The following is a 27,497-nucleotide window of genomic DNA, read 5'->3' on the forward strand; positions in this document are numbered from 1 at the left end:
GTAAGGAAAGGGCAGTACGTGTGCGCGCACACCAATTTCATTTTTTTTTCACGCCTTATTAACACAATATGTAGATTAATTAATGTAAAATTCATAAACAAAGTACTCATAGAAAGCTAACTACTTGCTGTGACTACTTTGACTGCTACTGTAAGTAGGAACAGCATGTTTACAACAGCTAAGTCACAGTAAACTCAATATCTGAAAGAAGTTTGAGATGTGTGGCAGATAAACAGCTGACAAAGACAGCTGTCAGATTATTCTTAGCTCTCATTAACCAGCAGTTAGCTTAACAAGCACAAATGGGCGCTCTTCTGAAATATGAGTCATATTTAAGCATGTTGAATATGTGGAAGGCGACTTGTTAGCCCCCACAAGGAAGTTATATTAATGGGTTTATAACTCACAAAGGTTCAAATCGCTCCACTGTCACGTCTCATCTACGTGCATGGTGGAGTTCACGATTCTCTCTCAATTCAATTCAATTCAGTTCAGTTCAATTCAATGGGGCTTTATTGGCATGAAAGTTTGGCAATATTATTATTTTTTCAAAGCATTTTTTCTAAACATTTGGACATTAATAATAACTTAAACAATAACACAAACACCAACACAACATCAAGATTGATTTACATTAATTATATATACACAGTATATACACAGTGTGTGTGTGTGTGCGTGTGTGCGTGTGTGTGTGTGTGTGTGTGTGTCGGTCACTCACTGTCCCTTAGGTTGTGGCATGCTGATATATATTGGGCAGCAAGATGTGCCCTGTCTCCTTCTCCCAGGAGTATATTTAGTTTTGATTGGTCATTCAGCTCTTTGAAATCTGAGATTAAAGAGCTGAATTTGTTAAAATAAATGTTTCTTGCGTCACTGAATTTTTTATCAGCGTGACTGCAGCAGTGATCCGCGAAGGTGACCTACATTGCTGGGTTCTTATGTTTTGTTACTTTAACTGCTGACTGGAGCTGGAGTGAAATGTACTTTAGAGACAAAAGTTAAATTTGTCTCAATGTCTGACAAAATATTGACAGACAAGGTAATGTTTTAGTTTTATCCTATTACGTTTTGTCTCATTGAATGAATTCCTTCCCAACTCTGACCCTCCCCTGGAAGTTAGTCACAGGCGACCAAATGAAATGCACCGTTACCACAAGTAAACTTCTCTCTCATTAATATTAGCGATGGCGCCAATAGGAATCTGATATTCCAAAAATTAAATATTGATATCATGTTAATAATAGACATAATATTGTGTATATAATCCAGTGCCTCTTAAATCGTTTGTTTCTTTCTGCTCTCTTTCTCACAGAAGGTGGCATTAAAGCCACCATACAACAACAGAATAAGAAAAAGCTCACTAACAGTTAACTGTTAGCTATGTGTGGCTGCTACTCATTGATTTACTGCTGCAGTGAAGAATCACGTGGAAACGAGAGACAGTTATGGTTACAGACTCTCCCTCCACCTCCTACACTCATAAAATGAATGTTGTTCATTTGAGCATTTTCCCCCCCAAAACTGAATTCTGTATTACAAATGTCTACAACGACTAAACCTTGTTGTGTTCTTACATTATCCCAAATGTTTCCAACAATTTTCAAACTAGGTTGGCATAAATGCCCGCTGTAATTGTGAAGATTTACATTTTTCAGCCTACTAAAAGCTTAGAACTCATATTTGCAATGTTGTGTAGCAGTTGTGCAACAGAGGACCATTGCAACATTGCTGTATGGTATGTGTGGGAGGTGTTATTACAGAGGATTATGGTGAAGACATGTGAGCACATTAGTCTTTCCTCTGCATGAGCACAGGAGGAGCCAACTGCCTGCACTACCTGCTGTGGTTCTGCAGCATATCGAAGGCGGTGTGAGTGAAGAGGGCGGTGCCAGCCATTGCTTGGTAGCACGGATCCTTCTCAGGGTAACGCAACTTCTCCACCACACTCTCACAGTGCTTCAGCAGCTCATCCAGCCCCAGCTCTCTGCTCACCAACACATACAGAGAAATATTCATACAGTTTGTCATAGGTCATTGTTGTCAGGATGAGTGGTGATACGCAAGACATACAGACAGACAGACAGAGACGCCTGACCTCCTGAGCTGCTGGAACTTGGCTTCGTTGGTGGAGCAAAAGTTTTGGAGCTCACTGAAGGTGGAGGGCATCGGCAGCCTGGACAGAGCATGAAGGGTGGAGATACATGAGGGCAGCCGCTGGACCACAGACAGGAACTCCTGGACAAACACGTCAATTTCCTGCAAGGAGCAGCAGAGGGTCATAGAGCAGGATGGTTCAAGTAAAAAAAATGTTAAACTTTTTTTAATAATGGGTCTTGCCATACCAACTCACCCAAAACTTGATTCAGCAACTATTTAAATTAATGAATGGTCGCTGGGATGATCAGGAAATATGTCACCCCATCAAGTAAAAAATAAGACATTAGCACCTTTTAGATAGAAAAGGTAGCAATGTGCCGCCTTGTCTATCTAAAAAGGGAGGTGTAATATTCCATCTTTTCCAAAAAGCAGCCACTTGGCCGCCACTGGGGTAGGCACAAACATGTGACGTGAGGTATAGCACGAAGCTGGGTGTGAACAGTGAAGCAGGTTGAATTTGTCTTCAAAATAAGCTTTACACTGCACCCCATTGAAGTTTAGAGCTGGGTTCTAAGCAGGGGGCTTTTAATTTGAAAGTAGCGGCCGTTAGTAGCTTAACGCTACAAGAACAAGCGGACAACAAAGACAGCTACAGAGACCGAGGAGATGCTAGCATCTCTTGGATCTCAGCAGCTTTCTAGTTGCTCATCTTGATGTCCGCGGATGAAGTGATTGACTGACTGCTGTGATCAGCTGTTTCCTGGTTTTAATACTCCCTGGCTGTGGTTTGCACAACAGTGCACGTCATCGACAACTCCTATCTCACGCAATTGTCGGCACAACGACGGCTCGGATTTACATAGCAATGGAGGTGGGGAAAAAGTGTACCCTCCAAGGCGTCAAATTGGCGGACCAAAAACAGACCCCCAATTCACCGCCTTCTGTCTAAATCAACGGACCTAGCCGCAAAAAGGACAGCCAAATTGGCCGCTTCATGCCCAGTATAAAATTGGTTAAATTCTGAATATACATACAGAGAATCACAAAAATGCTACAATTTAGCTCAGAGGGCCAAACTTAACCACTTAAGGAACACCGTTCGAACATAGGAACACCCTTCACTAAACGAACACCCTTCGTAAAAACTAATAGTTTTTTTGCTAATAGTTTTAAGCATCAGATCTTAACAGTATATACTCACTGTTGGAAAGCTGAGACTGTCGTGATTATTTTAAGCCCAAAAAAGTTATTTCCAGACCATGTAATAGCCTTCTAAACTCACCATGACACAACATTAGAAAGAGCCCTCTACTGCAGGAAAGCAAGAATGCCTACATACCTTCAGAGTTATCCCTTTTTCCACAGCTACAACATCATGCCACAATTTTTTTTTCATAGTTCGCCAAGAGTCCATAGAATGGGAATATCCATGTCATTTTACCCAAAACTAGCTACAAGTGTTGAACCAGCAAGAAACCCCAGGGTCTTAGCTTTCATTTGAGACCAAGATTATGTTTCTAGGTAAAGGGGTTCTCAAGTTATAAGCCTTTGAATCTTAGTAGGTGCTCTTGGAAAAAAAAGGACCCAAGCAAAACGCACAGACATGCCTTTAGAAAAAAAATTGTGAAAAATCAATTTTTTAGTCTTTTGACTTCAAATTTTGAGTGTAGCAAGCTGAGACCTGTGGCTATGGCCTAATTGTATCTGCTGTGTCCATAGACATACCTGAACCTTTATATCTTAGTCAGTTTATTGACATCTGAATTGGACGAAAACCAAAACCTGTGTTCCAACCTCTGTAACTCTGTGTCAGTATGTCATAGAATCACACTTACACTTCTAGAAAAAACTTGAGGGTTACCTTTCCAATGGTGCACAAGCACATCCCTGAGTCTCAAACTATGTGGGAGCTGTCATGCTTTTAATTTCGGTATGTCGTTTTGGAAAAAGAACCTTAAAACAGGGGCGTTCATTAACTGGTTTAAAGAAATTCATAACTTAAAAGCATTTGTAGTACAGCTTTAGGATTTTACAAGGTCCCATCAATAGAATTTCCAACAGGGATTTCTTTGAGAAAATCCAGGACATGAACTGGGAAGTTTTAGGCGAGTTGGTATGGAAAGACCCATTTATGTTGTTATAGCCCATATTTTACCTTTACCCTTTACCGTTACCATTTTACATCCTTTATTTTTGACAAGCTTAAAACATGGCTGCTTAATCTATGGTTCGCACTTACTTTTAGAGTCTTAATATCATTTTCATGATGGATCAAGGTGATGCTAAATACATCTTGTTCTAGTGTAGCGTAGTTCTAGTGGAGACGATTGTTGTATCCTAAATAGAACTGTTAGAGGCAGAGGGCTGCAGTGGTTAATGAATACTGTCATGTACCCTGCTGAACATGACTGAATGTATAATGTATTGGAAAGAGGGGCTCCTTTCAGTTGCTAATAGGGTCAGATGATTACGAGAGGCATTTGCACAAGCTTCACCAAGGTAACGAACAATAGACGCAGGCCGCCTGGACGGATCTCATGAATGGATTCACAAATGAAAACATCTCCTGACCGAGTGAGTGGAGCACAGCCTTAATCACATGCATGCTAAATGTAGCAGGAAGAAACATTTGGCTGTGGCGTTGCACATCAGATAACTAATTGTGTGATTAAACAATGAATCTGTCCTGGGGTGTGCAGTAGGAGAGCAGCTTTATTTTTTTGCAAAGACTTGCGGTGTTTAGAGTCTAACAGAATATGATGTTGGTGTTTAATCATGCTGTGTGAGAGTATACTCAGACATGGAATGGCAGCTTGGTTTGGTTAGCTAGCCCTCCAGCTCTTTGAGGAGATAGTACTGACCCCTCACATGTCCTGTACAATCAATGTGAGCTGCTTCCATCCGGTTGACATAACAGGGTCCCAATTAAATAAAAGAGAAGATACCTCAAACAGATATAAAGTCTCATTCATCCCCATATCAGTGAATCTCCAAAACCAGGCCATATGGTGGGGGTATGATGAGGGGGAAGGGTGGAATATATTTGACACTCACTGTGCTACTTGCACTTGTATTGCGTTATGTACTTATGTCGTGTGTCTGTTAATACATGTACTTGGTAGACTTTGTAGCCTTCCACTTAATTAAAAATAAACATAAGGACTAGTAGTCTATTTGCTTTATATCAAATCGTTTTTGACCTTATTATTTTGCACTGAAATTAAGTAATTAAAATGAATTAATTAGGTCTGGACTTCCGGTATGAGGTGTGCGTAGTAGACATGCCACAGCTCGCTCCCACGACTGAACTTTTACTCTACCTTTTAAACCTCTCCTTTCATTATTTTTGTTTTGTGTGCAATAGGCTAAATGTTAGTGCTGACTATTTTCACATACAGTTATGTCTAAAACAAAAGGGCAAGCAAGGTAAAGACGGACCTTCTTCGTCGTCTGCTAGCATCACCATGCCATAGCTTAGCGCTCTGTTGGAGGAGCATAGGAAAGCACTGTCTGCAGACTTTAAGTCATCTTTTGAGGCACTGACAACCAAGCTGGACAGCTTACACTCAACTGTTACAGACCACGGGCAGCGGATCAAAAAGAAAGAAAACGCTAATGAGGTGGACCTTCGTCTCCAACAACTAGAGACAACATGTTCCACTCCAACTCTCCAACACGACAACGAGTCACTGAAAGCTAAGCTAGCTGACCTGGAGGGTCGCAATAGGCGCCAAAACATCAGGATCATCGGCCTGCCTGAGTCGCTTGAAGGCTCAATACCAACCACATTTTTTTCACAACTACTTGTGGATGTCTTTGGCATGGAAGTCCTCTCCTCACCCCCCCCCCCCCCCCCGAGCTCGACCGTGCCCATTGGAGCCTCACACCCAAGCCTGCTACACGAGACAAGCCACGACCTGTCATCATACGACTCCACCGCTTCCAAGTAAAGGACATGCTCATCCGTGAGGCTCGCAGATGGGGTGACCTGCACAAGATCCAACTCTACGACGATTACAGTACAAAAACTCCATGGCGGAACTGTACAAGGTTTGCTACAAACCTTTTCGTTTCCTCTGGGATTCTCAAGTAAGGCTTGTGGGGCGGCAATTCCAATTCATAAGTCTTTCCCTTTCTCAGTGTCCACTGTCATTTCAGACCCTAATGGATGTCTTATAATTATTACAGGTAAAATTGGAGGCAATGATCTGGTGTTGGCAAATGTGTATGGCCCAAATTGGGATAATGAGAACTTTAAGATTTTTTTTTTCTCTCTCCCTGACCTAAATACTCACCAGCTTATCCTTGGTGGTGACTTCAACAGCTGTCTTGATCCCTCGCTTGATGGTTCATCTCACAGGCCATGTGTTCCATCTAAATCATCTAAAGTCATCCAGCGCTTTTAATCCTAGCACCAAGCAATTCTCTTTTTCTCATGTCCATGGCACATTCTCACGAATAGATTTCTTTCTCATTGATAATAAACTCCTCTCCTCTGTCACATCGTATCCCTACAATACCATTGTTATTTCAGACCATGCAGCCGTTGTTATGGATGTCTCCCTCCCGGCAGATCCCTCTCCCACTCTCACTGGCGCTTTATTTTGTTGTTACTTTCTGACACAAACTTTATTAGTGCAATTAACAGTCGTATAGATCTTTTCATATCTACCAATGTTAGTCCAGATGTGTCTGCAGCAGCTATATGGGAGTCATGTAAAGCTTACTCAAGAGGAGAAATAATATCTTATTCAGCCTATCAGAAAAAGATTGCTAGGAAAAAAGAAGGTCCCTCTCTCCAAGGATATATCAGAGCTGTAGTCGAAGTGTGTGGATACACCTGATGCTGATCTTTTCAAAGAATTGCTCACAAAGAAGGCAGAATATGACATTCTGGCCTCCAATGAGACAGCAGAGTCACTGTTAAAAACACGCCACAATTATTATGAGTTTGGAGATAAACCAAGTAAACTGCTTGCTCACCAAATTCGGCAGTCCTCTTCATCAACGTACATCACCCAGATTAACACAGATATTGGAATGACCATTAACCCTCAAACCATTAACAAGCAGTTCAGAGACCTTTATGCTTCATTATACACCTCTGAGAGCCCAGATAACGAAACACAGTATGAAAACTTTTTTAGTTCCTTAGATATCCCCTCTGTCAACTCTGAGGTGGCTTCTAGTCTGGACGCACCATTTACAATAAACGAACTTAGGAGTGCTTTAATGTCTATGCAGAATGGGAAATGCCCTGGCACTAAAGGTTTCCCTGTCGAATTTTTTAAAATGTTTTCAGATGCACTATTACTTAAAATGTTTAACGAATCATTGCAAAATGGCTTACTCCCTCACACATTACGTCAGGCTACTATCATGCTTAAATTAAAAAAGGATAAAGATCCACTGTCCTGTGGTAACTGTCGCTCTATCTCTCTGCTTTGTGCAGATGTCAAACTATTAGCTAAAATGGTGGTTAGGCAACTGGAGTGTACCCTTCCAACTGTCATTGCCACAGGCCAAACAGAGTTTGTAAAGAACAGACATTCCTTTCATAACGTCAGGCGACCATTTGATATTCTGTATTTGACCGTGTGGAGTGGCCTTGCCTGTTTTACACATTGAAACGTTTTGGCTTTGGCAATACGTTTATAATCAAGGATTAAGCCTTTATATACACCCCCGCTTGCTTGTGTCCGCACAAATAATGACTATTCTAACCATTTCTCCTTTGAACGTGGTACCCGACGGGGCTGTCCACTCTCTCCATTACTGTTTGCCATTGAACCTCTAGCAATAGCTCTCAGGTCCAGTCAGATGCAGGGCATCTCAAGAGGTGGCATAGAACACAAATTATCCTTATATGTGGATGACCTCTTGGTCTTTCTCTCCCACCCACCAAAATCTATCCCCCTAGTACTAAATGTGTTGAAAGAATTTGGCCATATCTCAGGTTATAAATTAAATCTTCATAAAAGCGAACTTGTGCCAGTCAAAGATCCTCTCTCACAATTACCATTCAGAACATCTCTGGAGCACTTTAAATATTTGGGTGTTTGTGTAACTAAAAACCTTTCAGAATTATCTAAAGCTAACTTTTCCCCCCTTTTAGCCAGGCTGTCCCAAGACATCCATCGGCGGTCTCTCTTACCTTTGTCTCTTGCTGGTCAAATAAATTGTATTAAAATGAATGTACTGCCCAAGTTCCTGTATCTTTTCCAATGTATTCCTATTTTCTTCCCCAAACCTTTTTTTTCACTCACTTGATAGCTCAATCTCACAATTTATTTGGAACAAAAGCACCCCTAGGAACAAAAAAAGAAATTCTACAAAACCCTAAGGAGTTGGGCGGCCTAGCTCTACCCAACTTTATGCTCTACTATTGGGCTGCAAACATTAGAACAATATTGCACTGGTGCTGCACCAATAGCCAATCTCCATCATGGCTTCAGATTGAGGAAACCTCATGTAGTCCCCCCTTCTCTGATGTCTGTTGTGCCTCACCCTTACTTCGTCACCGACTGCACACTCAAGCAGTGTTGTAGTGAAAAACTGCCTTAAAATGTGGAATCAGTTCAGGAGGCACTTTGGACTACATTAATACCCGTCTTGTAACCAGTACATTGTAACCCTCTGTTCACTCCATCAGTTATTGACAAAGCTTTTTTGACCTGGAAGGACCTGGGGATTGTGTCAATAAAACACCTTTATATTAGTGGCATATTTGCTTCTTTCAACCAGTTAACTAAAGCTTTCAGTCTGCAGCCCACACATTTTAGATATTTGCAAGTCAGAGATTTTGTTTGCAAATGGTTTCCTGGCTTTCCTGCCCTCCCTCCCTCTACCCTCACTGACACCATACTTGCAGTTAACCCCAATCTCAAAGGTTCCATTTTATTACTGTACAATACTCTTCTCAAAAGTCGTACGACAATCTCCGATGCTTTACGCAGTGCGTGGTGTACAGAGCTTGGTGAGGATATGGGTCCTGCTGCCTGGGAGCAGACTCTAAGTCGGGTCTACTCATCATCTGTCTGTGCTCGTCATGGAGTTTTACAATGCAAAGTGATTCACAGAGTTCACTGGTCTAAGAGTAAGCGGTCTCGTATTTATCCAGACATTAATCCAAACTGTGACACCAAGTGTCACCAAGGACCAGTCAATCTCAGTCATATGCTCTGGTCTTGCCCCACCCTTGCTCCCTTCTGGACGTGCATTTTTGACTCCCTATCAGCCATCACATCTGCCAACATCCAACCCTCACCATTACTTGCCCTGTTTGCTGTCCAACCCATTGGCATCTCCCTGCCGTCCTATTTTACTGAGCTTGTTGGCTTTCTCACACTATGTCAACTGGTGATATCAGCACAAGAACTGCTGAGGAATATTTAGACAATTGTTTTTGTCATGTTATAATAATTGACAGACACTATCAAGTCAGCTTACCGTTTTTAGGTGATATGCCATGTTTGTAGTCGAGCTGTGATATACAAACTGTTTGCAAACTTTGCATTCGACTTTTTTCCCCATTTTCTATTTTTATAAAATGATGTCTTTGACATGGTAGAATAGGAATGACTGTAAATGAAACGCTTAAAAATAAATAGATATCTAACAAACCACCGGACCTTGAGTTGTTGGTCTGTAGTGGGTTGGGCTAATCCAAAATAGTGAAAACAAGGGGGGTGTTCTGAAGACACACTGTTACCTGTGAAACAGGGGTGCTCTGAAAACACCCCCATTAGCACTTGGTACTTTCCTCCTGATGAAGTCAAATATGCCATATGCAGGATACTAGGGCTGCCCCCGACCAAGGATTTTCTTGGTCGACCAGTGGTCGTCATTTAGAGTGATTAGTCGATCGATTGATGTGTGTGTGTGTGTGTGTGTGTGTTTTAATTCCCCCCCCCCCCAAATATACTAGCCTCAGCGACTGAATAACATAAAATTATGAGCCTTAATTTTACAAGTGCGCATGACTTAATTTTGACAAGACACGGCTCCAAATGTTTTTTGTTTTTTTTCCTGCGACCAATCGACCAACGAAATTTTGGTCAGCTAATGAGTTTTTGGTCGACCAGTGCTTGGTCGACTATTTGGGGGCAGCCCTACAGGACACACAGCATTGGGATGGAGAGGACCTGCTGCGTGTTTACGCACTGCAACAGCAGCATGTAATTGACACGCCGAAAAAAATGACCAATCAGAATTTTGGTTGAGCCAGAACGCATCGACAAAAAAAAAAATTGACCAGTCGACTAGGAGATAACAGCCCTACATTAAATGTGAGTATCTGAAATGACATCTGCAAAGTAGTTGGTGAAAAAAGTTGGTGTTAACTGGGAACGCCTGCACATCAGGAAGAATTGTGTTCTTTAGCATAATCAGTTCTACATGTAAAGCCTAGGGCTTCATTCACAGAAATATCACCCGTGAAGAACTTCAGAACTGTAACGTAATTCAACTCAAAACTTCTGCTGAACAATTCCCCCCAGTGGGAGGCCGGTTAAAAGTATAGCTATTGGATATTGTACCTTAATGAAGGCAGCCCAACTCCGGTGACAGTAAATAAAGTAGCCACCCAGTGGAACTGTTAGCTGGCTTCTGTCAATGTAGTTGGAGAGCTCTGAGATTTCTTTCAGAAGGACTTTCTGCAGAAGGATGAGATGAGTGTTACTGAAGTCAGACCTAAAACAAACCCAGGGCTACAGTTCGTGTTTTGTTTCATTTACCTTAAAAGCAGTAGTGTAAGACCTGGACGGAGCCAGGAGCTTCAGCAGCAGCTTCACAGTGTCTTTCTTTTTGGGCTGAATTATGTACACACCGTGGACGGTCCGCCTGTGAAGCTAGAAGGGAAACTTACATTAACACTGAACCAAATGACTTGTTGCTCTTTCTGCTCAATCAGATTGAAGGAGCATTCCAACAGTTTAGTATTTCACTGAGATGGATTAAAGAAGGGTCCAGATCAAAGCAGCAGAGGGCAGGGTAGGTCAAACATCAATAACAATTGATCCACTCCCACAAAAGTAAATTAAATAACCAAAACACTTTGACAGGCAGCTTGCGGGCTGGTTTTTGGTTTGGTATAACTTGTTTTTTCCTTATGTGTTCAGTATTGAAAATGTTCCTTTTTCACACGTTGTATTTGTGTTTATGTTTATGTTTTGACGGGGCACATGGCATTGGCAAATCATAACTCAGGAAGGGGCAGACATCATGGGCAGATATATGTTAGTGTTAATAGTATAACAGACATGGATACAACAATACATGCAGGTAAATATGACAGGGAAGTGTATTAAATATGTGTCCTGGAATATTAATGGGAGTGGAAACCCAGTTTCATACAAGAAACTCTCCTAAATGAGGGAGAGGAGGTCAGATTTAAAACAGGGTGGATAGGACATATATTTTACAGTTCGCTGTCGAATGCACGTAATGGTGTAATGATTCTGGTTAAAAAGAATATACAATTTGTGTTATTGAAAGAGGTTAAAGATGCAGAAGGGCGAATGGTATGTGTACAAGCATTAATAGTGGGAGTGAAGGTTAGACTGTAACATCTATGCGCCCAACAAAGGGGATCCACATTTTTTCCATGGTATTTTAAGGTCTTGGGAGATATGGATGGGCATGTAATATTAGCAGGAGATTTTAATGAAGTAATGGACTGAATAAAAGCAGGTCTAAGGGTCCATTGAGGACCAAAGATAGAGAGGCAATTCACATGCTAAACGAAGATATGGGACTAACAGATATATGGAGGCTTACCAGCCCCAATGGGAGGGAATATACCTTTTTTTCCTCACTGTCACAAATCTTATTCCAGAATTGACTTGTTCTTAACTGCAAACATTTCAAGACATTGCTGGGTAAGGATCAAAAATCTTTTTTCGAATATTGGAAGCACAAAGAAATTAAAACTGCTTGGGAAGTGTCTAAAGCTTATATAAAAAGGGGGAAGTTGATAGCATATGCTTCTCAAAAAAAAAAAAAAAAAAAGAGACTGCCTTAACAAAATCAAAGATTTGGAGAAGGAAATTAAATTAAAGGAAATTCAATCATCTGAGCATTAATCGGAGTCACAATATCAGGAACTTTGTAAGCTGAAATTTCAGCTGCACGAAATTTATAACAAAAAAGTAGCATATGCACTGTTCAGAATAAAAACTAACTTTTATGGAGGGCGGGGAGAAAACAGAAGGACTTTTCGAACACCATCCCAGCCATTAAACAGGGGGATACCCTAGTTACCTCAGTTAAAGATATACAAAAAGGTATTCAAACAATTCTATGAGAAACTGTATACATTAACAGCGTGTAACAGCATTTACCAAAAGGAGCAGGAAATGTTCTTCTCCAACAGTGACATGCCCAAATTACTTTCTGACAATGCAGAGAAACTACAGTCTCCGATAACTGAGGGCGAAATAAGGAAGGCAGTCTCATTAATGAAAACTGGGAAATCACCAGGTTATGATGGATTCCCGGCGGAATATTATAAAGAGTATATAGATATTCAGGGGCGGACTTACCATTAGGCAAACACAGGCAATTGCCTGGGGCCCCGAGATTTCCAGGGGCCCCCAAACTCATAAACTCGTAATCTCATAAACTCATCATCTCATAAAACTGATTCATAAAGTTGTCTTTGATTTAAAGCAATTCAAGGTTTCCTCTACATGTAATTGATTGTGGCGCACCGCCACGGCAAAATAAAAGCCGCCACACCTTCAGAATAATGTTTTGTTTTTTTTAAACATTGTTTTTACGTTATTTTATGTTTATATTAATGTAAATTATTGTATGAAATGTGATTTTGGCACAAAACATGGTGTTTTTCGTGAAATGTGACGCTACGCTGCAAATAGTGTACCCTTATTTTGAAAAACCAACACCGGAGTCACCACCTGCCTGTCTAGCTGTAGCGCGCGAAAGACGAAGAGAGTAGAGACAACAGTCCGACGTGGAGGGAGAGAAAAGGGTGAAAGAAAGGTACCTAAGCTAGGTTATATATTTTTATAGGCCTATACATACAGTTTTGTTCAAACCAGTGAAAACGACCCTGATGTATAGATGGATTAGGCTACAGAAAAAATCCTGATAAATGTGTTACTGTTTGGTTAATACAGGATACGTATTATTTCTATCATTATTTCAGAGAGATTCTTATTTTTAGTTTATTTTTGTACCATTGACACTTGTTAAAGAGAGATTACTTTAGGCCTATAAAGCATGTCGAGTCTTTGGTTATACAGTAGAGAGAGATATTATTTTGTTGTAGATTAATTTTTAACTGTAAAACTTAATTTTCTATTGATAGAGGAAACCTGTTACGTTTCAGATACACGTTTTGAACAGCACGACATAACGTTAGCTTAGGTAATGCCCAGGTAATTTTCTGCCATGACTCTTTTCTGGTTACATTTTCAGATGAGTATATTAAACTATTTTCAAAAGAAGAGAAAGGTTCCAGAGGAAGAGAGTCAGGTAACCTTACATAAAGGAGAGGCTCAATGTTCTTGACTTATTGTCGTGATGTTATTCCCTCAAGTCAATAGAAATGATAATGTGTACCATGATAAGTGTAATATTTAAATATTCCTAACATTACCTGCGTGGTATTGGTGATGTGAACGAATTTAACACTTCCCAATATTATATTAGATAAGAGCACAGGCAGAAGTAGTGCAGGGGGTGAGTGGAGGAGAGAAAAGAGGAGAGGCAGAGAAGGAGGTTGAGGTATTCAGTATAGACTAGTTTAGTTATTTAACTACAAGTTATGTACCGGAAACCCTATAGTAAATAATGTATTTAGAAAAACATTCAGTTTGAAATGGTCATAATTTCACATTTCAAAATTCATGTCGTCGTCGTCGTCACCCCCCCTCTTCCACTCGGGCAGACCTCCCCCACGGTTTAAAAAAAATCCTGGAGGAAACCATGCAATTATTATTGTTTTAGTCTTAATTCGCGCGCTTTTACAATACATAAAAATGCTTAATCTATCATGATCGTTTCGACTGCTCCCCCCTCCCTTCTCATGCAATGGAGTATTCCATGTTACTACGCATGTGCAGGCTTGATTCAGGAAGACGGTAGCAAAACAAACTAGTTTTGAGTTGAGAAAAATTAAGCCTAGTTACGATGATGGAGCGGAGAAGAGGAGAAGGCGAGGAAAGCAAACAGATTTTTATCAAAACTACCAAAGGTGTCAACCTTTTTCCAAGTCACACCGAATGTAGCCGTAGATACTCAACAACAGCAAGAGCCAGGAGCTCTTGAACCCCGTCAGTGTCAGCCGAGGAGGAGATGAAGTGGAGAGTGACACTTTTCATCACAAAGATGTGAGTATTAAAGCGGTCGAAATGGTATACTATATTAAATGTTGATAAATGTTCTTATCAATTACAGTAAAAGCGTTGAGATGATTCACTTGTTAGATAATAATCCTCAAGAATAGAAGGATTTTAACACTAGACAGCCAATACGGTCATTTTGACCGTTTTCAAATGTGTGCAATAACTTTGTTGAACGAAAAAATGACTAAATACGCCCCTGTAGATATTCTTGCTCCGGTTCTGCAGAAGGTATATCAGGAGGCTTTTGAGAAGGGACAGGTGCCACCTACCTTCAACGAAACCTTAATATCTTTCATTCCTAAGAAAGATAGGGATATAACAGATCCATCCAATTTCAGACCCATTAGCTTGCTCAATTTAAATTGTAAAATATTAACAAAGGTGCTGGCCCTACGTTTACAACAAGTCCTGCCCAACATTATATATCCTAACCAGGCAGGTTTTATGAAAAACAGATCTTCTACAGATAGTATGAGAAAACTGCTACATTCAATGCGGTTGAGTCATTAAAAAGATGTACCAATAGCTGCAATTTCCTTAGATGCCGAAAAGGCTTTTGACAGGGTGGAGTAGGGATTCCCATTTTCCACCCTGACGCATCTCGGGTTCGGTCCATGCTTCTCCAGGTGGGTTAAGATATTAAATAAGGAGCCAAAAGCTGCAGTGATAACTAATGGGATAATATCACCATTTTTTGGCCTCTTAGAGGGACCCATCAGGGCTGTTCTCCGAGTCCCTTACTGTTCATAATTTTCTTGGAATTGTTAGCAGCCAGTATTAGGATGAATAAAAACATTAAGGGAGTTGAGGTTGGAGGACAGGAACACAAACTATTGCTTTATGCAGATGATATTTTGGCTGTGGTGAGTGACCCACTCACCTCATTACCACATTTGATGGACACCATTCAATTGTACTCTAAATTTTCAGGCTACACAATCAATTCCAATAAGTCTGAGACCATGCCTCTAACTAAATCATGCTATTCATACATGGTGGAAATTTTTTTATTTAAATTCGTCCCTAAAGGTTTTAAGTATTTAGGAATTAGACTCAGCCAAGATCTGGATGAACTACCCCTACTGAATTTTAACCAAGTGTTAGGAAAAATTGAAGCTCAGGCTTACTCTGTGGGGAAAGGTAAATATTGTAAAAATGAGTGTTGCCCCTCAATTTAATTATTTGGTTATGATGTTGCCAATTACTATTCTGCCGGACATTTTTAAGAGGTATGACAATATGATCAAACATTTCTTTGGGAAGGGAAGAAAGCAAGAATTAAATTGAGTAAATTATGTGGCCCTAAGGGGAAAGGGGAAAGGGGGAATGGGGTTACCAGATCCAAGACTGTACTATTTAGCATTTGAAATGTCCAAATTAGCCAAATATAGGGAAGAGACAGGGGACACAGCTGACTGGATGGATATTGAGAAAAAATTGTGTTCACCATTTAATCCGACTGAGAGACTGTCTCAGCAAGTCAACACAACAAATCCACTCTGGCGAAGTACGGACCAAAGTGCATAAAGCAAATGTACAAAAGTACGCATCCTTGTGGAATAATCCTGCCATCTATATAGAAAAAACACCCGTTTGTTGGAATCAGTGGCATTTATGTGGCATACACACTATAGGAGACTTGTATAGAGATGGTGTGTTCATGTCCTATGCTGACTTCACTCGTAAATTCACTCTTGAAGGCAACCAACATTTTTGGAGATACCTACGGATGAGAAATTGTGTAACCTTTAAATTTAAAGTAAATCATAGAGAATCAAATTTTGGATCACAGGCCACATGAATGCCATACAGCTTCACTATTTTATAAACTGGGTGGTGAATAATCTAATGTGAAGCTGTTGTGGCAGAGGGATTTGAGAACAGATTTTAAACAGGAAAAATGGTTGGAGATTTTGTAGGAGTGTGGGAAATATGTGAGATAGGCAAGAGGAAAGTTCATACAGTATAAGATTATACATCGATATTTCCACACACCGACGAGACTTCACAGGATGAAACTGATGAATGACAACCTGTGTTGGAAATGTAAAACAGAAGTGGGCACTTTTCTACACTGTATATGGGAGTGTGTCCTGGTGATGCCGTTCTGGGTTAAAGTTGTAGAGGTTTTGAGTGGCTGGCTCGGTTCAGCGATACCTCTGACCCCTGAATTATGTTTATTAGGGGACAAATCCCAAATACCTAACATTTCAAAAGGCGCCTTTTCTGTTATTATGGTCGGTTTAATCACTGCATCAAGAATCATTTTGAGACATTGGAAAACAGCTAAACGTCCAAATATGAAAGCGTGGGTGGACGCAGTGGTCGAGACTGCATTTTATGAGTCTATACACAACAGATTAAAAGGTAAACTGGAGGATGGGACCACCTCCTGGGGCTGCTTTTGGACACATAAAAACTGAGGAAGGCCCTGGTCAGAACTCAGGAAGGACTGAGATCCCTCAGTGAGGGACGATTTTATTCTTTATGCCATGACACTGTGAACTGGATTACATGTGGACAGTATGTTTGTATTTTTATTTGGGTGTTTTGTCATTGGATTTTCATGTGCCATGTCTTGTGATGTCTGTGCCATGATCGGAGGGGGCTTGGGGAGTTTGTGGGTGCCATGTGCCATCAATCCCTTTTTGTTTTTGTTTTATTGTCTTGTTTTGTGTTTAGTGTTCAATTTTGAAACTTGAAAATGCCAATAAAATTTTAATTACAAAAACAAAACAAAACACTGACATTCAGAAAACATGACACGTAGCACTGCTACCAAATGAATTCACTGATATGGTGCAGCTGCACATCATGTTGTCAGTCATTGTTCAATAAGAAATGTAACTAACTAAATCTATCACACAAAAGTCATGTTCAGTTCTGTTGGATCAGTACAAACATAAATGAAGACAGAGTGACAGTTATGTGGGAGGTTTGTTGTCCAGCAGTTTGTAATCACAAATTATCATACAGAAACATGTTGGTATGCATGTTGACACCAGACTAGCAAACCAGTCCACAGAAACTAGCTATGTGGAGCTGCTGATCTGGATGCAAAAATGCAGCATAATTGCCCTCATTTAATGTCATTTCCCTGGAGGTTTTTCTATTAAATGACCACAGATGTGACGCACTTGGTATTGTACTTGAACTCAGACTACAGCTCTCTGAATCAACATCACAAATGTTGCACAACCTTACACTGCAAGAAAATGCTCTGCAAGTCAAAAGGGCAATCACAAGCTAAGAGCGTCACTAATCTGAGTGCACTGGACCAACTTCAACCTGTGTTCATGCACACCTCGGACAGACCCAAGCTGCACTGGGACTGCTCATCCCCCCCCCCTTAGTTCTGTCAACTTTTCTGAGAAAAAAAAAACCTTTAAAAACATGAAAGAAGGTCTCACTGGATCATTTTGTTGCGACATTCATCATTTATCTGCAGAGGGATAATCACAAACTCATTAAAAGACGCCCAGCAGCAAAAAATGAGAAATATAATTCAAATCTCCTAACCAGGGCTGTAAACTAACTTTTTGGCTCACCTGCCAAGGGGACCGGTAGATGAAAGAATCTACCAGCCAAGTACATTTTTTACCAGCCAATTAATAAATTGCCTCTTTTTGTTGCATATACATCTGTTTCAGTACTTTTCATGGAGATAACAGTATTATATACCAATACATGCTTAGAAAAGAGGCCAAAGTATTACTTAGAAATACATTTTAATATTATTAATTAAATTTCATAACATTGCAGATTAAAAACTTGAACAGTGCAAAACTTTGACAAAGGAAACACTCATTAATTAACTATCAGGCTCTGTAATAGACTTGTCAGTGGCGACTGTACCGTAATAACATTTACACTGGATTTGATAGACCCGAGGTTTTACACGTTTTGTGACGTGACAACTGTTCTCATATTAAGCCACTTGATTATCATACTGAAACCTAATTATCTTATTATACTTAAGTACAACTTCCCTCAGCTCATGAGTTAGAGGTGTCGTCATTGCTGTGCTCGAATCACAGTCACTGCGCCAAACTTTTAAAGAGCGGTGACGCGCACGCTACGTTGCTTTTGAGGGGAACTATTTTCTACAGCGGTGACGTCGGGGGAGCTACTACAGTGCGACACACAACAAATAGCTGGTTTAGCACTAATGTTCGCTACCGTCATAATTTATCACTTAACAGCTACTACAATGTTTTGCTATATTATGCATAATTTATTGCGAGCACGACCATCGGGACAAACATTTACAGGGTTCTCCCCAGAAATTCTTAGTATACCCGCCCCGTGGCATGTATCCCTCCAAAATTAAGTCGCCAGGGGAATATTTTAGTCGCATTTGGCGAGTGGCGACCGCTAGTTTACAGCCCTGGTCCTAACCAACAACTGCAGTCATTTTCTACAGCACCCAACTACGCTCAAGGATTTTAAACAACACATAGGAAAAGCTGATCGTCACTATCAACATCTTCGAAATTCTCTGGTCAGAACATTAATAAGAAAAAAACATCACATGATTTATTAACCTCTTTTCCACTACTGTGAGGAAGAGTAGGAGGGAACGGGCCAATCAGAGCTGAGCGATAAAATCAAAACAAAGTTGCCTGCAAGCTTCATGGTTGCAAAAGACAAGAGGGAGTCTGTATCTGTCTCTGTACTGAGCAGCTGCTGAAAATGTCACTTTAGAGAGCTCTTTGGATCACTAACCATACTGTGTAGCATCAGAGACCAGATGGATAAAACTCATAAAAGCTCCAGTTCCCGCAATCATCCCTTTACCTGGACCCTTACCTGAAGTTAATGGGGGTCTATTCGGAGCTGAGATTCATGCTCCATCCTAGTTTCGTTCAAATCTGTTCAGCAGTTTTTGTATAATCCAACTGGACAAACATCCAACTGTGTGAAAACAACCTCCTTGTTGGAGCCAATGACTCCAACAGCATCAAAACACCCGTCATTATGTGTGACCGTTACCCATATCTGTTTATATCCCCCGCACATGTAAACCATCGTATTGTCTTAATCATCCATGTCAGAGGAGTGATCACAGTTTAATCTATAGAGCAGGAAGGGATGGTTTCAATTAAATCTAAATAGTTCTGCACTCAATTCATTTGAAATGAAGTTTCTTACTGAACGTTGTATTTCATTGTACTCTCCTGTACAATGACAATAAAGACTATTCTATTCTAAAATGTCTTCAAAACTAAAAAGATTATAATGCGTACATGAGGTCTGAAGTATGTCTGATGTACACACAGTCTCTCTTTATACATCTGTCTGGTCTGGGAAAAGTTGGGTTTTCAAATGTTGCCCCATGGTTTCTTCGTACTGTCAGTGTTGCTGTGGTGTACCCACAAAGCACACATTTGAAGATGTAATCTATAACAAATGGTCAGAATTTGAAACTAGCTCCAAAACCGAAGGGGGCAGCAAACTGCTCACCAGCTGCCATTATCAAGTAACTCAGTTCATCTTGATGCCAGATGGCCCTGTGACCATTTCAAGTAACTACTGAAAAAAAAAAAAATATTTATATGAACACTGATCACTTGAAAGTGGATAAAGATTTATTTAAAAAAAAAAACATTGGATGGCAGCGTGTTGTTGCCCGTTATAGCATTTTTTCAATTCAATTCATTTCATGTATGAGGGGCCAAAGCATTGGGTATCAAAATATTCTCACAGTCCAAAAGAACAGCAAACACGATGACAGTATTATGTTACTGATGACGAGTTTGAATGAAGTTTGTTTTACGATGCCTCAATGAGAAAATAGAGCCTGTCTCAGATCTGTTAAAAAGAAACTTGAATTCAGACGGTGTGTGGTCGTGTTTTTCTGTTTACTAAGGAAAGTAGGTGTCCTTGACATTCTAAGAGTTTATTGTGACAAACTCACTGCTTTTACATCTCCCAGCCTCTTGAGGTACAAAGTGATATTACAAGACAGGGCGTGCTGGGCTAGCTGGTTAGTATGCCAACTTCAGTATTGCGAAACAGTACAGAGATGTCTCTGACGGAATGTCGTTTCTTCACACTGAGAATGTTGTTCTTTTGAATGTTTTAAACCAAAATTCTGGCCATATCTTATAAACTTCCCAGCTTTAAAAAGTCTCCTTAAAGTTAGGCCTGTCACGATAATCAATAAATCAATTAATCGTACGATAAATAAAAATGAGCTCGATAATTTTGCCGGCCTCGATAAATTTCCATTTGCATGCTTTTCCTCGTGTCTCCCACGTGAACCCTCTTGTCAGTCACTCTTTGTCTCTGTGTGGGGAGGCAGGGCCCTGACCCTGACATAAGAGTGCAGCATGAGAGCCCCGTGAGGATTAGCAAGCCAGATGTAACACTAGTTGAGATTTGACGGAATAAAAACAAAGATGGAATTGGTTTCAAAGCTGAACACGACAACTGCAGCGTGGGAGCACTTCGGATTCAAACCGAGTTGTTGAAACACTTCGGTTTCGAGGAGTCTGACTCGGAACAAAGGAAGATATTGTGCAAGATATGTCACCGACCGTGTCTGCATCTCAAGAGAACACCACCAATTTATTTAACCATTAAAAAGTCCACACACAGTGTTATACATGACCAAGTAGTGAAGGAACAAAAAAACTCAAAAATGAAAACCTGCCACCACCACACAGTCCTCAATTAAGGACACACTTTACAATGCCACCGCATATCCACCCAGCTCCCACAGGCTTAAAGAAATAACGGATGCCGTCACATACATGATTGACAAAGACATGTTCCCTGTCAACACCTTTAGTGACCCGGGGTTCAATAAACTGATTAACACATTGGACAAGCGGTATGTGTTACCATCACGTCACCATATCAGCAGAATTGCGCTGCCTGCCCTTTATGACGAATGTCGTGGACAAGTTGCAAGAGAAGTGTCAACAGCATTATATTTTGCCACCACAACAGACCTATGGTCGAGCTGCACCGAGATAGTGTTTATTTTTACGTATTGTTTAATCAATTTTATTGATATATTTTTCTCTTATTTATTTAAAAAATTTAAATTTTTCTTGTTTTTTCAAGTCAAACTTATCGTGTTAAAAGAAATACCAGAGTTCAAAGTTCAATAAGTGCTTGTTCTCAAATCAATGAATAATCATCTTCAATAATCGTGATTATGATTTTTGCCATAATCGAGCAGCACTAGTGCACTCACAGACAGTGTAGTTTGCTACATCACTAAAGAGATGCAGCCCTTTAATACCGTCGAAAAGCCGGCATTTCAACAAATGCAGCAAACATTTGACAGCCAGTACAAACTGCCTGGGAGAACATGCGTGTCACAAACGGCAATTCCAGAACTGTACAGCGTGAAAGACGACATACTAAAGGGATAGGGTTATTGTTTTTGGTTGTGTGTAATTCAAGGGCAATTTTTGCTAACAGAGTCCTTTTTATTTATTGTTTCTGGTTGTTTTGTTCATTTATTTTGGATATTTAAAATGTCTTCTTCACATTCCAATGTGAAATATTCTTTAGAAATAAAAGTTGATATTTGAAAGGGTGTACTTGCATTATTATGCCATTATCATTATATTAGTTGAAAAATGGTCTCAAAACGAAAATATTATCGTCTATCGCAATCATTTCTGGGACAATTTATCGTCCAGCAAAATGTGTTATCGTGACAGGCCTACTTATAGTAAGTAACAGATGGCATAATGTAGGTACACAGCAGTACAGATGGTAAAGCTGAAAGATGACTGTTCATGCTCAGCTGTAGTTGTGCAGTGATGGTAAAGAGGCAGGCCTTCAGAATCCTTTCCTGATGGATATCTAATTTGAGAACAAATTTCAAACATGCTACAAGCAACATTTCCAGCACCAGCACACAGTGCCTGCCACCACAACTGTACCTCGAGAAGAATCAGAGTCTCAGAGATGAACCTGGTCGTCTGGAGCGAGGCATGCCTCAGATCAGCCACCACTGACACAAGACTGTCCTTCTCCTGCTTCTTACTGTCAGAGAGAGATGATCCAACCATCAGCACACAGTCTACTCCTGCTCACACACATATACACACACAATGAGCAGTCTGACTCTACATACTTGTGCAGGCAGAGAAAGTAATTTATGAAGTCCACCACTTCTGCTTTGCTGAGTTCTGAGGAGAGTTTGGCTTGTCCATCCACTGGGAACACGATCAGAGGGAAGCCATGTTGATCAAAAGCACCTGTACAGACAGAATCATGATCATCACACAATCATGTCACATGTACAGGACTCTCAGCAAACTCTGGAATCGATACAGAGTTAAGAACATGAAGCCTCGCACATGATATCAGTCTGGACTATCTAAAAACTTTAATCATGAAGTGTTCTCACCATCTGTCACTTCAGTACAAGGACACTAAAGGGCTGACGCCAGCTGACATCAAATAACTCTTAAAGGAACAGTTCACCAAAAAATTAAGATGCAGCCATGAGAACAGCTTGTTTATTCACTTATGGAAAAAAAATTGTATCATAACCTCATTAATATTGTAAATATTACAATCTGAGTTTGAATGCTTAGGAGAATGCGGCAGTGCTGTTTTGCAGTGAAGCTCCAGTCGTGTCTGTGGACGAGTAAATAATGAGGGAACTTTCATTTTTGGGTGAATGTCTCCTTCAACTAACACTTCGTACTCCTGACCACACCTGAGCTGCCTGCAGTGTAATCCACTGTTGTACATAAAGCTTGTGTAAGAGGCAGAGTAGTGGGAGTAATAGTTACCAGGGAAGAGCACAGCTCCAGAGGTGAGCACATGATCTGCAGGCAGCAGCAGGGAGGGAGCACACTCCTGCACTGGCTCCTGGGTGCCTGAGAGGTTTGAGGGAAATGATTAATTTGATTGAAAATACACCCAAAAACTATTTCCATCACTGGTCACTGTGTGGCCGCTGGAGGAACTGGTCAAGAAGATTCCTCGCTGCGGACAGTGGACTGATGAAGACTATAGTTGTGACCTGATAAAGGCTACAGCTGTGACCTGCTGGAGTGATGAAGACTATGAAGCAGGAGCTGTGGTTTGATTTCAACCTGTTTCCCGCCACATCAGTGTGGAAAAAGATGGAGGCGCAGCTGCACTTGTCTTACCTGTTGCGTATCGGCTCATCTCTGGTTCTTCACCAGGAGCTCGTTTCACAGCAGGTTGTCTCCTGTGGTGTCGTAGTGTCGCCTCACTGTTCCCACAGACCTGAGTCCACATTAAACATGTCTACTGCGGTGCTGGAGACCTGGACCGGTAGGACCAGGGGGACCGCGACTGCTCGCTGCCTCTCTCCGCCATGTTGCGTCCACCCAGTCTCGCTGTGTGAGCTCAATCCGCTGTGTCGATGTTGTTCAGCTTACTTATGAAGCAGAGTGGGCGGAGAAACCACGGAGGGGGACGGAGCTGGTGAATACGGTTCCTTTTAAGGATTCGAGTCATTATGAGGCACTCACTAAATTGAACCGTGTTGTGCGAGTCACTTCAGTCACTTGAGTCAGTATTGCCTAATCACCATGGAAGCTCATTCCTAGCTCTCTTAACCACTAACGTAGTAAAAAATGATTGGAAAAATAAAAGAGATACTAAAATAAAATAAAACAAAATAAAACAAATAAATAATAGAGTACTGAGGTAGGAACGGTGGTAAAGGGATATTCTGGTGTAAGTTTAATCCATGGTCTAACACACCATGAATATCCCTTTAATGGATAAAGTTCTCAAATAGAGATAATTATAGCCTACTTATAATATACTTCTTAATATTTATATATAATATTTGTGTATGAATTATTTTATTTCGCAAAGATCGAGTGACCTAATTTCATTTTATTATGCTACATCTATACACCAAACCTACAGTAGCCTAGGCTACCTGCAGAACATTGTGAAGGTTATTTCAGAAGTGGAAGAATGGCTTCTGTTGTACTATGACAGGGATGTGCTTTTCACGCAGACTCAAGGAAGAGACTTCACTCGCTCGTCTGCTACTCATTCAGAACGTAGCCGGCTGTTTGCACTATCCTGCTTTGACTTGAGTCACGGGCATTTCTGGCATCGCGGCTCGCAAGCTACTGCTATGATAAACAGTAGCTTGGAAACACAGCCGACTCGTAGCTTGCGAGCCTCGATGGCAGAAACACTCAAGATGGCATCAAGGCTCAAGAGCTGCCCCCCAAAAGCCAGTGGGGGTAACACTCGTAGCTAGTAGCTCGTAGCAAGCCCGTAGCAAGCCCGAAGCTAGTAGCTTGTAGCAAGCTTGTAACAAGCTTGTAGCAAGCCCGGGGCTAGTGGGCTATGAGCTTGCTATGTACGCGGCTCTGCGTGACGCTATATATAATTTTAGATGTGATTATAGTAGGACTCAAGTGATTCAAGTTAATGAGACTAGAGATACTTGACTCACAGGTTATTTCAATGACTCGAGTTAAAGATTCTAATGAGTCACGATTCATACACCTCCAATGTGTGGTCCCCTGGTCTCCCAAAAGCGCAGTCCTCACCACATCATTTCATAAGGTTGTTCATATTTTATATGTTAAACGTTTATTTAGGTAAGGGGTCCTCCTGAGTTTTTTCCCTTGGAGAGCCAAAGCTGAAACTTAATGACAAAAATGACTAGTTGTATTGTTAAAGATGTAACATGAAACAATTGACTACCTGTCAAATACCCGCTCACTGCTGCTAACTGTAGATGTTGTTAGCTAGCTAGCTCAATTAGCCATGTAATTGGCATCCGGGCTGGGAGCTTGAAGCACTGGAGGAGTGTTGGTGTTAACCCTGCTAGCACCAGAGCTTTGGACCAGGGCGGACCATGGCTACCTGGTCAGCATATTAACTTTAGCCTTGTCTGAAACTCTGCCATACACTAATATTCATCGATTTTCATTCAGTAATTTGCCGCTAATCATCAGAAAACAACATCAGCATGGCAGATTTTACGCAGTACCCAGATAGTAAAATTGACCAGACACCCTCATCCCACCCAGATACCAAGTGGAATGATGGCAGTTCGCTCCTGGCTCCAGATAAACAACATCTGACCCAGGTGGGATTCAGCCAATCAGGACTCAAAACTCTTGACTGACATCTGGCCATGCAATGGCCTGAATGTATCTGGTGTGGACCTGATCTGGGCCACATGTATTTTGCTATCTGGGCATGCTTCTGTCCTTGAAAACTTTCTGTAAGAAATGGGAATCCTTCTTATTCTTTCAAGGATATCTGAAATTTCCATCAGTATTTCTTTCTCTTTTCTTTTTCTCTCACTCATTGAGAAGGATGAGGTGCAGCAGCAAAGGACTTCACCCTGTACAGAACCGCAAACAGGTTGTGATAACTAAAAGAGGGAAGGTGTGAGAATGTGTCATAAATGGAAGAAAAACAGGTGAGCTGTGACTCAAACAGGAAACCGGGGCAGGGCATCGAAAAAACGCCTTTTGGAAAGTGTGCTGGTGGAACAAATTGAAACTCATGCTGAGATCCCTTGTGGCAGCCCAGAAGCCCATTAAACTATTTCTGTATATTCATTTGTCAACACAAAAGTCTAAATACATTGTTTGAATTTTGCTAGCAGGACCAGGGAACACTGACAAATTAAAGTCCTGTACCTTGTGTTCACAAAATGAACAAGGCTATGATCACCAGAAGAAGCCTGATGTGTAAAGTTTCCTATCGGTTTGTGTGCAGATAAAATTAATCATGTATGAAAGAATATCATCCTCGGTCAACACCCCAAGCAAACATTTTTGTGGCAGTTTATTTTTTAAATGTTATGACAACTAATAACTCCATACATGTAAGCAGAAGATAAACTATAGCTGATTTTTGACAGGGCAGCAAGCCACCAATTTGCCCGTCCTTTTGGCGGCTCGGTCCGCGGTTTTAGACAGAGGCCGGCAAATTGGTGGTCTGCCTCGCCTGCTATCTAAAACCGAGGAGTCAATGTGCCAGCCCCTGCGTGAAATGGGCGGAGGTGTCGATGACCTGCACTGGGCAGCCACTGGTCTCTGTAGCTGTTTGGTTGTGTTAGCTTGTTGTTGTAGCGGTAAGCTAGGAACGGTCGCTACTTTCAAATTAACAGCCCCCCGCTAAATTCGCAGTTCTAAACTCCAATGGGGTCCAATGTAAAGCTCTTACTTTCTTAGCGGGGGGCTTTTAATTTGAAAGTGGCGACCGTTCTTAGCTTGCCAACACAACAACAAGCTAACACAACAAACAGCTACAGAGACCGAGGAGACGCTAGCATCTCCTGGATCTCAGCGGCTGTCCAGTTGCTCATGTTAATGTCCGCAGATGAAATGATGGACTGACTGCTGTGATCAGCTGTTTCTTGGTTTTAAAACTCCCCGGCTGTGGGTCGCACAACAGTGCACGTCATCGACACCTCCGCCCACCTCACGCAGGGGCCGGCACATTGCCGCCTCGTTTTTAGATAGCAGGCGAGGCGTAAATAAGTGTACCCTCCTAGGCAGCAAATCGGCGGACCAAAACAGACCCAATTGCACATTGCCGCCCTTACCTTTGAGCAAATGTGCCGCCTTTTCTATCTATAAAGGTCTTATGTAATCTGAGGGATCCTGAGACCTGGCTTTATATTCTCAGGAAATTTATGGCATAATTTTTGTAATTGACACTTTTTTGTGCATAAAATGAATAAATAAACTTAAAGCTGATTTGTTACAATTAATCAACCATATGTCCTGACTAGAACATATATAACTCAATAAGAGGTTCATTTACATGTAGATACACTTATTCATGTTTTGTGCAGAAAGAGCAATATAAGGAGAACTCTAAACAAACTAAACTTTACAAAGGCTCACCATTTTTCCGGCAACCAACAGAGACTGTCATATAATCTGTTACTGTGTGAGTGATGTGATTTGCATTTTGGTAATTGTAGAAGCAGTATTTAAGAATTTGATCCATGCTCAGCTTTAAAGTCAGGATATCGCAGCTGCTTTGATTCCCTATTAATCTGTCTCTCACAACCTTTTGGGAGTGCAG

The 27,497-nt window shown here is 41.0% G+C and overlaps 1 protein-coding gene across 4 annotated transcripts in view; it reads right to left on the bottom strand.

Moving 5' to 3' along the window:
• LOC115574058 (uncharacterized) overlaps positions 1–23,993 on the bottom strand; it is a 55,449-nt gene extending 31,456 nt beyond the window's left edge. Inside the window, exons 1-8 of one of the 4 annotated variants that reach the window (XM_030405254.1) lie at positions 23,597–23,993; positions 23,234–23,320; positions 22,567–22,690; positions 22,373–22,475; positions 10,836–10,949; positions 10,638–10,754; positions 2,099–2,259; positions 1,841–1,987 (exon numbers count right to left, since the gene is read on the bottom strand). In XM_030405254.1, the coding sequence (XP_030261114.1) occupies positions 1,841–1,987; positions 2,099–2,259; positions 10,638–10,754; positions 10,836–10,949; positions 22,373–22,475; positions 22,567–22,690; positions 23,234–23,320; positions 23,597–23,708 (965 nt within the window). In that variant the 5' untranslated portion in view covers positions 23,709–23,993. The remainder of the gene's footprint in view (positions 1–1,840; positions 1,988–2,098; positions 2,260–10,637; positions 10,755–10,835; positions 10,950–22,372; positions 22,476–22,566; positions 22,691–23,233; positions 23,321–23,596) is intronic. The other 3 variants (XM_030405258.1, XM_030405256.1, XM_030405257.1) reach the window with 3 other exon arrangements.
• Positions 23,994–27,497: the final 3,504 nt, after the last annotated feature.

Source organism: Sparus aurata, chromosome 22 (genome assembly GCF_900880675.1).
Source record: "Sparus aurata chromosome 22, fSpaAur1.1, whole genome shotgun sequence".
Classification (NCBI taxonomy): Eukaryota; Metazoa; Chordata; class Actinopteri; order Spariformes; family Sparidae; genus Sparus; species Sparus aurata.